Raw genomic sequence first — 11,866 nt, forward strand, 5'->3', positions numbered from 1 at the left:
CCAACGCAGAATGGTGATTGGCTGACACTATCTGACACCCCTCTGATTGGAGAAAAAAGACATGCTGGTCTGCTATACACACTGTGCCAGGAAGAGGATTTCTTTCTATTCAAAACGTGTATTTTAAAAGTTTAAGAAGTAAAAACCTTACAGCGTACACAGATTTCTAAACTGATCAGGATCGTTATCTTTGTCTTATGCATAATAATGTTCACCGCTCTGTCCAGCAAATTAATAATAAACTTTATTTTATATAGCGTTTTAAACGAATAAGTAATTAGATTGCTCATAAACCTAATCACTTGCTTTTTCTTTTTATTTAGGCTCAGATTTCAACTATAGATCGTATTATTAATAACCATAATAACAACCAACCAACAAAAACAACCATATAAACATAATGGTGGTGCTGGACCTTCCAGTTTTATTTATTTTTTAATCGCTTAACATAAACATATTACCGTATGCAAACTGTACTGTATACAATATGTATATGTATATTTAATGTCTTAACTGTGCCCGTTTAAGTATTGAATATTCATATCTAATTTTACCACTGAAGGGAAATCTTAACATAAACATACGGTATATGGCTGGTCTCGGTACTTTAAAGAAAAAAATACACACCGGTATTCCATTTCTCCCTAAACATTGTAAGCTTCGAAGTCTTTAACTAACGTGATACCGGAGTCAACAAGCATACTTTTAGAATTTGATTAAAAGGGAATATAATTTGGAATCGCGTATCTCAAGAATTTAAAGACCAGACAATCGCAAACTCGTTTTCAATAAAATTATTTTATTCATTCAGCAGTTTGTGAGAGGGACATCCAGCAGGGAGAGACACACACACCGGTTTTCATTGACAAAATTGTTTTTTTTTCAATTCCTCTTGTCTAACAGGAATGTTTTGTTTGTGGACAGACTGTTAGACAAGAGGAAAAGACCGCCTCCTCCTACGAAGCATTTCGTTGATCCGATCACGAATTCTTTTCTAGTCGTATGCAGCAAGGGTTGAGAATCTCCGATTCACCATCGTACTAATGGTTTCCCAGAGATTGCAATGCAAGGCAATTTTGCCTCTGGACCCATCGAAATTTACAGACGTGGTCCACCCCCAGTAAATTTCAAAAGTCACAAGATTTCGAAACACGAGGGCGGCGTAGCGGTCGGCTCTTGCTTTCCCGTCTATGCCGATGCACTGCAAGTACAACCCCCCCTCCATCTCCTGGGTGATGGGTAGCAGTTGGACATCTGGGAGAATTATTCGTCCCACTGGCATCTGTGAATTTCGCTGTGCTTCCTGAGGGGAGATAGCCGGCGGGGACAGCATCAACAGATTCCTGCGCGGTGGTGAACTGAGAGGCCGGGATGGAGTGTCCTGAGGCGGTGTGTGCTCTGCGGGGGGCAGAGCTTCCGCCAGGCATTGCAGCCTGCGCGGCGGGGAGAGGCACTTTTCGGGAGACAGCTGCTCAACTGTTTGACTGCTGGAACTCTAGCCTCCCAATCCTCCCCAGTAATGCATCGTAATGCTCCCGCTGCTGCCGAAATGTCTCCATACAGGTGCTGCTTCTACAGGTTGGCACCCTGGCCAGTGGCCGAGAGCAGAGACCCACGGCCTGTGGCAAAATAACATAATTCATGTAAGAAATAAAGTCACACAGTAGTATTCATCAGTCGCGGAACAGAAGTCAAAATAAACTTTTCTTTTTTTCCGTCTTACCGCTTTCTTTTTTACTGTCCTGGTGGTAGATCGTTTCGCCCGTGCGGTGTTTTCTTGAAGAACAGGCTACGAAGAAATAATTATAATTGAATTTAAAATTCAAAACGGCAATAATACCTTGTAATATGCGCTGTAATCGCGTATTTCAGATGAAGTCTGCTGTATTTGCTTACCCTTCGCTCTTTGGAAGCTGGGGCGGCAGAAGCACCCCGTCTCTTCCCGTAAAACGCCTTGGTCTCCATACTGTACTATGGTCGCTGTAGTGCAGGTTCGCAGTTTTTTTTTGTGATGGGAGCTCACCCAATCCCTTGGTGTCTTTTATGCGTCACACATACTGTATTTCAGCGCCATATATTTAATGGATATTATGGAATATAATGGATGGATATCTTAGTTATCTTTCTAGTTCACAGGTTTGCATGCATAATTTAATTTTGAAAGCCACTGAGACATCAGGTACTACTGTTGTATTTATGAAAAAGAAACAAAACAAAAAACATACTAACAACTGTGCCATCCTACTCCTTAGTTAATACATTTTATTATTCATAAACAGTTAACATTGTTAGCAAAATATTTTGAATTATATTTAACCCTATTTTTTCTTTAGTTTTGTATTTAACTTATTATATGATAGTCAGACTTAATGTATATTTGAACAATGAAAATATATTTTTACAAGATTTTACATTAAGCACTTAAAATTAATATGGTTAATAATAGTAAACTGTAACATGCTGTAACAAGATCGGTTAAACTGCGAAGAAAATGCTTTCAGAGAAAATGTTTCAGGTGTGAAGAACATAGATCAATGCAATTTCAACCAAACCTGTTCCCACACACCCCGCCCCCACTACCATTAGAATATACACAAACATTTTAGCGTTTCATTCTGAGCAGAAGACCCTCACACCTGAAGAGTGCTGGCTGTGACGAATTAAACCGGTTTTACAGGTTTCAATCACAGACCATGTGACATGGGACTCAGTAAACTTCAGTAACACCGTATTTGATAACGCTTTAAAAACGCTATAAAATAATGTGACTTGGCACAGAACAAGTCACATCAAGTCAATTTAAACACAAGCTGTCTTTAGCCCTCTAAGCTGGTTCATACAGAAATGTAGAGATCCAGGCTCAGAACACACAGCTTCATTAGCGAATACATATGCAGGACAACTAGAGAAGACGTTTTACAGAGGATGGATTTTTAGAAACATCCCATCAGACATCCCATCATATTCACAACGTGAAATCTAGAAAATAATATTAAGTAACCAAAATCCGCAATATGGAAACAGAACCTGTGTAATTGTTGATAGATGATGTACTCGTAACATTTTTTCAAGACGAACTACAACATTTAAAAAATGACATGTATGTACTTGATATCTCTAATCAATCCACGGGTCCCAGCACAAAACGAAAGTAAAACGCATACCGTTTCGCGCTTCTTATTAGTTGCTCAAAAGTAATTTGACCGTATGAAATGCATAATATAAACCTAGAAACATATACGTGAGCAGTACTTAAGCACTGTAGTATCGGTGTTAAGACATACCTCTCAAATACTGTAAATCAAGTTAAAAATATCTCAAGACCGATTCTGGTCGTAATGAAACCATGCAAGGGAGTTTTTATGTCCGTTGCAATTCTTTTGCAACATGAATATAATTATATCGTTATTAATTTCTTGAGATACGCGATTCCATATTATATTCCCTTTTAATCAAATTCTAAAAGTATGCTTGTTGACTCCGGTATCACGTTAGTTAAAGACTTCGAAGCTTACAATGTTTAGGGAGAAATGGAATACCGGTGTGTATTTTTTTCTTTAAAGTACCGAGACCAGCCATATACCGTATGTTTATGTTAAGATTTCCCTTCAGTGGTAAAATTAGATATGAATATTCAATACTTAAACGGGCACAGTTAAGACATTAAATATACATATACATATTGTATACAGTACAGTTTGCATACGGTAATATGTTTATGTTACGCGATTAAAAAATAAATAAAACTGTAAGGTCCAGCACCACCATTATGTTTATATGGTTGTTTTTGTTGGTTGGTTGTTATTATGGTTATTAATAATACGATCTATAGTTGAAATCTGAGCCTAAATAAAAAGAAAAAGCAAGTGATTAGGTTTATGAGCAATCTAATTACTTATTTGTTTAAAACGCTATATAAAATAAAGTTTATTATTAATTTGCTGGACAGAGCGGTGAACATTATTATGCATAAGACAAAGATAACGAAATCTGTGTACGCTGTAAGGTTTTTACTTCTTAAACTTTTAAAATACACGTTTCGAACAGAAAGAAATCCTCTTCCTGGTACAGTACTGTATGTATAGCAAACCAGCACGTCTTTTTTCTCCAATCAGAGGGGTGTCAGATGGTGTCAGCCAATCACCATTCTGAAGCCCTACCATAATCTCTGGTATGGGGAAACCCCAGAATTCTGTCCCATAGTTTAGACAGATGATAGATACTTTTATTGATCCCGTGAGGGAAATAAAGTAAATCATTTTCATTTTAGGAAATTATTAAACGCTCGGTTAAAAGCAAAGGAGATTGTCTGTTATAGTGGACATAAAAACAAGAGTTCGCTGGCATTATATAATTATACGAATTACACGAATATAATTATATCTTATTAATTTCTTGAGATACGCGATTCTTTTAATACAGTCTTTGCTGTGCTCTAGAGGATCCTTGTGATATTTCGAGCTCTTGGTGAATGATAAGTGTCGCAGTTTAAATAATTTTCGTAGTTAGAAATTATGGAACGCTCTGTTAAAAGCAAGGGAGTTTTTATGTCCGTTGCAGTTCTTTTGAAACTGAACTTGTTTGAATTGACTGAGCTCCGTGCTGTACCACACAATGTCTGTTTTTTTTTTGTGTGCTGTACTACTGTACTTCCTACATTGAAAATACCTGTGAAACCGGTTTAATTCGTCACAGCCAGCCCTCCCGCAGAGAGGGGGGTTGTACTCGTTAATGTCTTAGCACAAAGCAGAAACTTCTTGGGAAGATTACAGATTTTAATCGTCTTTTTTCTGAACCAGGGAAAATCTGATCATGTTTCTCTATAACAATAATAAAAATCTTTATTTTACATATCACCTTTAAAAGTGGCATCTCAAAACAATACAGTAGATGTAAACCACAGATTACAAAGTAAATACCCAGACAAAAGCAAACGCGTTTTTATTAAGATGCTTTTATTCGTTCATAATCCGACGATCTCAGGAAGACTAATGGGGGTCTGGCTTTTTTTCTGGAAAACCATAACTCTGGTCTTGTCCTTATTATTGTTATAGAGAAACATGATCAGATTTTCCCCGGTTCAGAAAAGAGATCTAAAGTGCTACACATAACTTTCTTAATTCGAAGTATTTAAAGCAGTGAACTACTGTAGGTGTCACATAACATTCAGAAATACAATCACGTATTTGACAAATAAAAATGATTACAATCTAATCCTTCCACGTTTGATCCCAAAATCCCAAGAAATATAAATCTTGTCGGGTAGAAAGCTATGCTGAAAGTTTATTAAGATACTTAGAAGACAAAGATACTGTATCAATTAATGTTGCATTAGCCTGATTATGATTAAAAAACACATATAATTAAACACGCGTTTGCGATTTAAATCAGAACACGATTTAAATCAATATAAATGATTATATTGTAACGCATACTGTCCAGCCTCCATTTCTCTATAAAAATTTACTCTGTTGCACACACACACAATAGAAGCAGGAAGCAGAAGCAGGGACCGTTGTCAGAAGGGAAGAAGGTGACTATTCATTGTTATCAAAAATGACTTAGAATCGATCATGTTGCGATATTTTGAAATATAAAAGTCAATTGATTGTCCATAATATCGCTATTCTATTTTTTCGAAGAAATGTTTGTTAAAAGAAAAGTCCAGCACCAGCTGGATTCGAAGGCACGTAGACCAGTAGGCTACAAGACAACTCGCATGAACAGGGAGGCGAAACAGCCCTACACAGCCCTGTCGCAGTACACGAATATAATCATACCATTATTAAATTCTTTAGATACGCGATTCCATATTATATTCTCTATTAATCAAATTCTAAAAGTATGCTTGTTGACTCCGGTATCACGTTAGTTAAAGACTTCAAAGCTTAAAATGTTTAGGGAGAAATGGAATACTGGTGTGTATTTTTTTCTTTAAAGTACCAAGACCAGCTATATACTGTATGTTTATTTTCCAAAATTAATATAGTTTATGGCCTTCACACGCGTTACAGTATGCTCCTATTCTTTTTATGCTCAGCTAATAAGATTTCCCTTCAGTGGTAAAATTCAATATCTACAACGGGCACAGTAAAGACGTTTACAGTAAGTCTTTCTACGACAGACCAACGGACCACGAGTGCCCCTGCCGGTCAACCAATCACGTACCGCGGTACCCAGCGTCATCTTGGGTCATGATACGCGACACCGCAGCCAATTACCTGCGGTACGTGTCTGTACCGCGCACTTTGAATGGCTGCATCTGTATAGTTTGATATTTAAGACAGTGGGAAGTTCGTAAAACATCCAGAGTTAAGAAGAGTGTATTACCAAAATTCACACAGATAGGGAACACATGAGGGGGAAGAAAAGATCCAACTATAAAGAGTTAACATATACTGTATCTTAAGATGATTACAGCAGTGATAAAAATGGAACTCAAAAACTTAACTAAAATGAGCAAGGTGGGTTGAAAGGCTTCAACTTTAAAAGCCTGTATGATGTTTTTAAAATAAGAGAACTGGTGGTTCCTTCTCTTTTAGGCCATGAAGGAAAGGTGGGGATGGCAGCGCTTGTTCTGAAATGTGATCAAAAACTTGATGGAAAAGAGCTTTATGCACATTTGATAAAGCACTTGCCTTTGTATTCCTGGCCATGGTTTTTAAGAGTACAGGTAAGGCTGTAAAATGCAAAATAGTCAAAATAGTTTATTTTTTAAATGTTCCAAGATTATATGAAATATTTAATAAAAGAATTACTGTGGAATTTAGCAACTCCTGGAATTGAACTGTGCCTTGACCTATTCTTCTCTCCCTTTTGCTAGACTTTCTCTCTCCTCTTCCTTTTTTACAAAAGCAGGAGGACACTCTTACTCTTTTTCTGCTTGTGTGCATCTCTCTTTCTGACTTCCTCTATTCTCCTGCTCTTTGATGTGTACACCATTCTGTAATGAAAACGGCAATAAACAAGGTTTTTAGCCTGGACTGCCTTCTCCAGTTTTTTCTCCAATCCACCTGCACCCGAGCCCCCGAGACCGGACTGCCACATTTTCTTTTAAAATAAATTTTACTTTTATTTGCGTGTTGGAAAGGGCAGCTTTACAATTTCAAGAAAGAAGTACACAGTATATTCAAAATAATCTTTGATTTTGAGAGATTTTCTTTTTTATATATATATACTTTGATTGTTGTTCTTCAATTTTCAGTCGAGTGTTGATTTTAATTTATTTTCCCATTCAGATGTCTCTAGATGTGACTGAGACCTTTAAGCAGCAAAAAGGAAAGCTGGTTGCAGAGGGCTTCAATCCTGCAGTCATCAAGGAGCCTCTGTATGTTCTGGACACATCTGAGAAAACGTACATACCCCTCACTGAACCAGTATATGATGACATTGTGTCAGGTCAGATAAGACTGTAAAAAGAGAGAAATCTAATGGATTTTGGTATGATACAGAGACTTTTTAATTGACATACAAATATTCAGGAGTGTGCATATGTATTAGAGAACTTTTTTATTTTAAGGGGCTTTCATACATGCGCAGAAATGGTTTAATGCAAAATCTCAGTATTATAAGTTTTGCAAAATTATGCTACATTAAACTCATTCAGAATTCAAACCAGCATGAAAATGGGTGGAAATGTGTCAGTGCGAACTTCTACTCAGAATAATTTAGCCAATCAATTTGTTCAGGAAATCTTGCTGGAGTTTCAGGAAGAAAGAAAATGCAGTTTTAGCGATTAAAAACCATAACATTATATTAAGTTTCCAGGTTTAGTAGTATAAATGGAGTGTAATACCAATGTATCAGATGTGCAGTACAATGGAGAAAACAACAGACCAGAGCACTACTACAGAATAGATTGGAGAGAAAGCAGATCTTTTGAGCTATAAGAACAAATGTCTTTGTGAAGGTGTGCGAAGGTGTCGGAAGGTGATGGAATGGGGCCGTCTTGATGTTCACTGGTAGCTACTGTCTCCACTGGGGTGTGTGGAAATTGTTGGGAAATACATTAAAAGTTTGTCAGTTAAAGGGGGGTGAAGAGGGCAAGATTGGCTTTTAGGGAGGAATGAGAGACAGAAGGCAGTAGAGAAGCGAACTCTGAAGAGAAAAGTAATGACAAATCTGGCTTAAATAACCAGCTTATAATGAGATAGATATACACAGGGTTGAAGAGCTAGTGGACAGTGTGAGACAGAAGCTGCATAGGTGAGTAAATCAAATAGAGGGTATAAGAGAAGAGAAACAGATCAAATTTGAACGAGCTGCTGTAAATGGGAAGTATTACAGAAACAGGCAGACCTTCGTGATTGTTCACATTATTGTAATATTCAGCATGATACATGACAATTGGTAGCATATCTAAAGTTATATTTTACAATTTTTGTGACAGTGTATCCCTTTGCTGATTAATCTGTTATTCATTAAACTGAGACATTGACTAAAAATATCCCATGATAATGTAGAGAAAAGTAGAGACATTAATTCAAGTTTTGGCTTTAAGTTCCACTTAAGGGTTGCTCAAGACCTCGGTTTAATGTCTCATCCAAAATATGGAGCCCACTACAGTATAGTGTCCCAGCCACTATACCGGGGCATTGGGATCCATACAGACTGCAGGGTGGGCACCCCCTGATGGTGCCACTAACACCACTTCCAGCAGCAACCATAGCTTCCCAGGAGGTCTCCCATCCAGGTACTGACCAGGCTCAACCCTGCTTAGCTGCAGTGGGTAACCAGTTGAGAGCTGCAGGGATGATATGGCTGCTGCCTAAGAACCATAGTATTATCTGGAAATGTACTCCACAGTGTAGAGGTAGACACAAAAGGCCCTATCACCCATCATCTACTGTCTGGTCTTGGGTACAGACAAGGAACTTGCATCAGTAAATAGAAGACTGTGGTGGTGGATATACTGTATAGTAACTGAACATGAGATTAGAAATGTAAGGGGAAGATAAGCCATTCAGTGCCTCGAAAGATAGAATTTCACAGTCAGAGCAGAGGTTCAAGAACAGGAATAATATGAATGTTAAGTCAGATCTTAATCAAAATTCTAGCTTGCTGAATTTTTAACATACTGCAGTTTGTGAATTCTAGTCTAGGCTTTTAAAAACAAAATTAAAATGTAGGGGGAGACAAAGTACAGAGGAACTACAGCAAACTAAGAAAGTAGAAATAGGATGTAACAGGAAAAATAGTTTCATTTTAAGGTAGTTAGACTTAATGGTAGCCTAGCCAGTTCAGTTAGGCTTAATGGCAGAAATGGAAAATGTGAGTCATTTCAATGTAAATTCTTGAAAAGTCTAGAAAAATAATTACATATAACAGAAGTGAGAAGTATTTAATGAGAAGGTGAAGACTGGTTATAGCGACAACCCTGAACCTTGCACTATCATTTGCTTTCATATGACAACAATCTATAGCAGAGATTGGTTATTAGCACATACTGTATATGTCACTCTACGAATACTTTATCTGTGTATTCTATAGCATTTCTAGTATTTTAGAAATGACATTTTTCAATTCCTGATCTCTTATTAGTGTTTTATTTAGGGGCACTGACTTGTTCAGAATATTTTAAAATTCTTGAAATTACATCTGCCAAAAGACTGTCATGGAAATAAACATAAATGTAAAAAATAGGATTTTGACATTGGCATGCAATTTCATTGGTTATTTATGCCGTAGAAGCTAATATTTGAATAATTTCTGAAATCTATCTAGTTTCCTAGTCTTAGTTCATCAGAAGTTTTTATTCAGTTGCCCTACATTACCACCTGAATGGTTAACAGGTTGGTTTATCTCTGCTGTGATATCTGCAGTCCTGGAAAGACTCCATGTCCTGGAAAGACTGGGTTTCACTGTTGAATGGAGGTTTTGTGCAAGACCAGTGATTTCATCATTTATTCATGGTATGTCCAATTATAAAAAAAATACATATTTTTACATATTTTAAAGATCAACATCAACAATAACCTATATATTCTTAAAAAATTAAAGGGAAGCAATAAAGACGTTTGAAAGAAATAATGATTAAGGTTTGTTAATTAATGTGCTTTTGAAAAACTGAGCTGTTAAAGCATATAACCAATTTCTTTAAATACCTGCATCTCTGTTAGTTAGATATAAGTGAATGTTTGCTATTGCTTTGTAATCTTTATTTTGTCTTAAACAGCGTTTAGATTACCATTAGTATAACAGCTGTGGCAACAGTCTTTCTATTTTCAAACCTTATGGACTTTGATTAGGTAGATTATAACTTAAATTATAAATACAAAAAAACATTCCACAAAAAGAAGATTGATTTCAGTTGAGTGCCTTTCTGAACCACCCTGAAATCAATCTTTTTTGAAGTAAAATAAAGTAGGGCCCTGTTTAAGGTGGTATACAAGGTGACAATGGAAGGTAAGGATAAAATGCTCATACAGAACTAACTTCAGTCTGGTATAACTTTTATGTTTCTGATAATTGTGATTTTTGTATTTGTAATATTGATTTTTTCACACATTTTTATGTTTGCAAAAAACATTCATATGAACATAATCTTTTGTCCCTTAGAGATAGTTATAGCATTTTATTTTCAGGGTGTAGTTTTCTGTGATTTAGTTTTTGATTAATCTCATTTTATGGCATGTAAATTTAGGAATTAAACATTTAGCCAATGTATTCCTTGTGTTTTCAATGATTCTATGTTTTTTTATTTATCCACACAATCACATTTGGAGAAATGTCTTCAAATTTGGACTTCATTTTGCTGTTTAACTCTATTTGGGATTTTTTGTCAGGTTCTGAATGCAGGTAGAAAAATGGAAACTAAATGCAAAATGGGAAATTCTGAGCTACAGTATATGAAACCACTTACAAAAAAATGTACAATAGGAGTTTTTTTAGCACATTTCCAAATAAGCCACAGAACTAGGATTCACTTTATCATTCATTTATTGTTTTCATGGACATTTTTAAAATATTAATTGATTGATTAATTGATGACTGTGTCATCACCACTATCCCCACACTCATTTAGCTTGGCCCCTGCCACCCATATAAACAAAAAGCAATCATGCACTTTAGTTTTTGTAGATCATCACAAACTAAACTATCCTCCTGCATTAGAGTCAATGTGTGAAATTCCACAATTGTAACACACGTTGGTGGCATAATGTCTCTTATGACCGCAGCTTGCCAGAAATTATATCTTCATACATTTCTTTTGTCAGGGGTTTGTAGGTTTTGCTGGATCATTCTAAAACATAAAGTGGGTCAGCAATGGCACTTGGATTGAAACCTTCTTTTACAAGGTGTACTTTCTTGTACTTGAAAGTTTCAGTGATGTTCATAGTATCCTAAAAGCACAATATACAGTAATACATCAGTAACAATTCTGAAAACCTTTTCTCTGCAAAAAAGAAGGTTTGTGGCTGTCCTAATGACTAGTATCCTATCCTAAAAGCATAGAAAAATTGTAAATTGTGCTGTTAAAAGTTATTTCAAATAAGTCACTGGTAATATATTACTGTCAACATTTTTATGTTGTCATAAAGTGTCATATACAGTACCTGTATTCTCAAGAAGAATGGTCTTGCATTAGCTGGTAAACGATCTCCAAAAGCTTCATACAGTTTCTGTCCGTTAAATGCTTTCTGAGGCCTGAGAACCAGTGAAGCCATTCCTATCTTGCCTTCATATCCTGAGGATAACAAAGAAACTCTGATACTGTACCACAACATTGTTCTAAAGATCCCTGATCCATATTCGAGAACTACCTGTACATGCAGACTTCAATTGACTACAATAGACAGCATTGGTACGTTAATCAATAAAAGTAGCCTGACCTTCAATTTTAATTAATTTAAGTAATAGATTATTA

At 36.2% G+C, this 11,866-nt stretch overlaps 1 protein-coding gene across 1 annotated transcript in view; it reads left to right on the forward strand.

Annotated features, from left to right (window-relative positions):
- LOC148673407 (long-chain fatty acid transport protein 6) overlaps positions 1–10,665 on the forward strand; it is a 32,353-nt gene extending 21,688 nt beyond the window's left edge. The window contains exons 9-10 of the mRNA XM_088629827.1: positions 6,543–6,673; positions 7,239–10,665. Coding sequence (XP_088485953.1) covers positions 6,543–6,673; positions 7,239–7,415 — 308 coding nt within the window. The 3' untranslated portion in view covers positions 7,416–10,665. The remainder of the gene's footprint in view (positions 1–6,542; positions 6,674–7,238) is intronic.
- Positions 10,666–11,866: the final 1,201 nt, after the last annotated feature.

This window comes from Lepisosteus platostomus, chromosome 4, assembly GCF_059453375.1.
Source record: "Lepisosteus platostomus isolate fLepPlt1 chromosome 4, fLepPlt1.hap1, whole genome shotgun sequence".
NCBI classification, from domain to species: domain Eukaryota; kingdom Metazoa; phylum Chordata; class Actinopteri; order Semionotiformes; family Lepisosteidae; genus Lepisosteus; species Lepisosteus platostomus.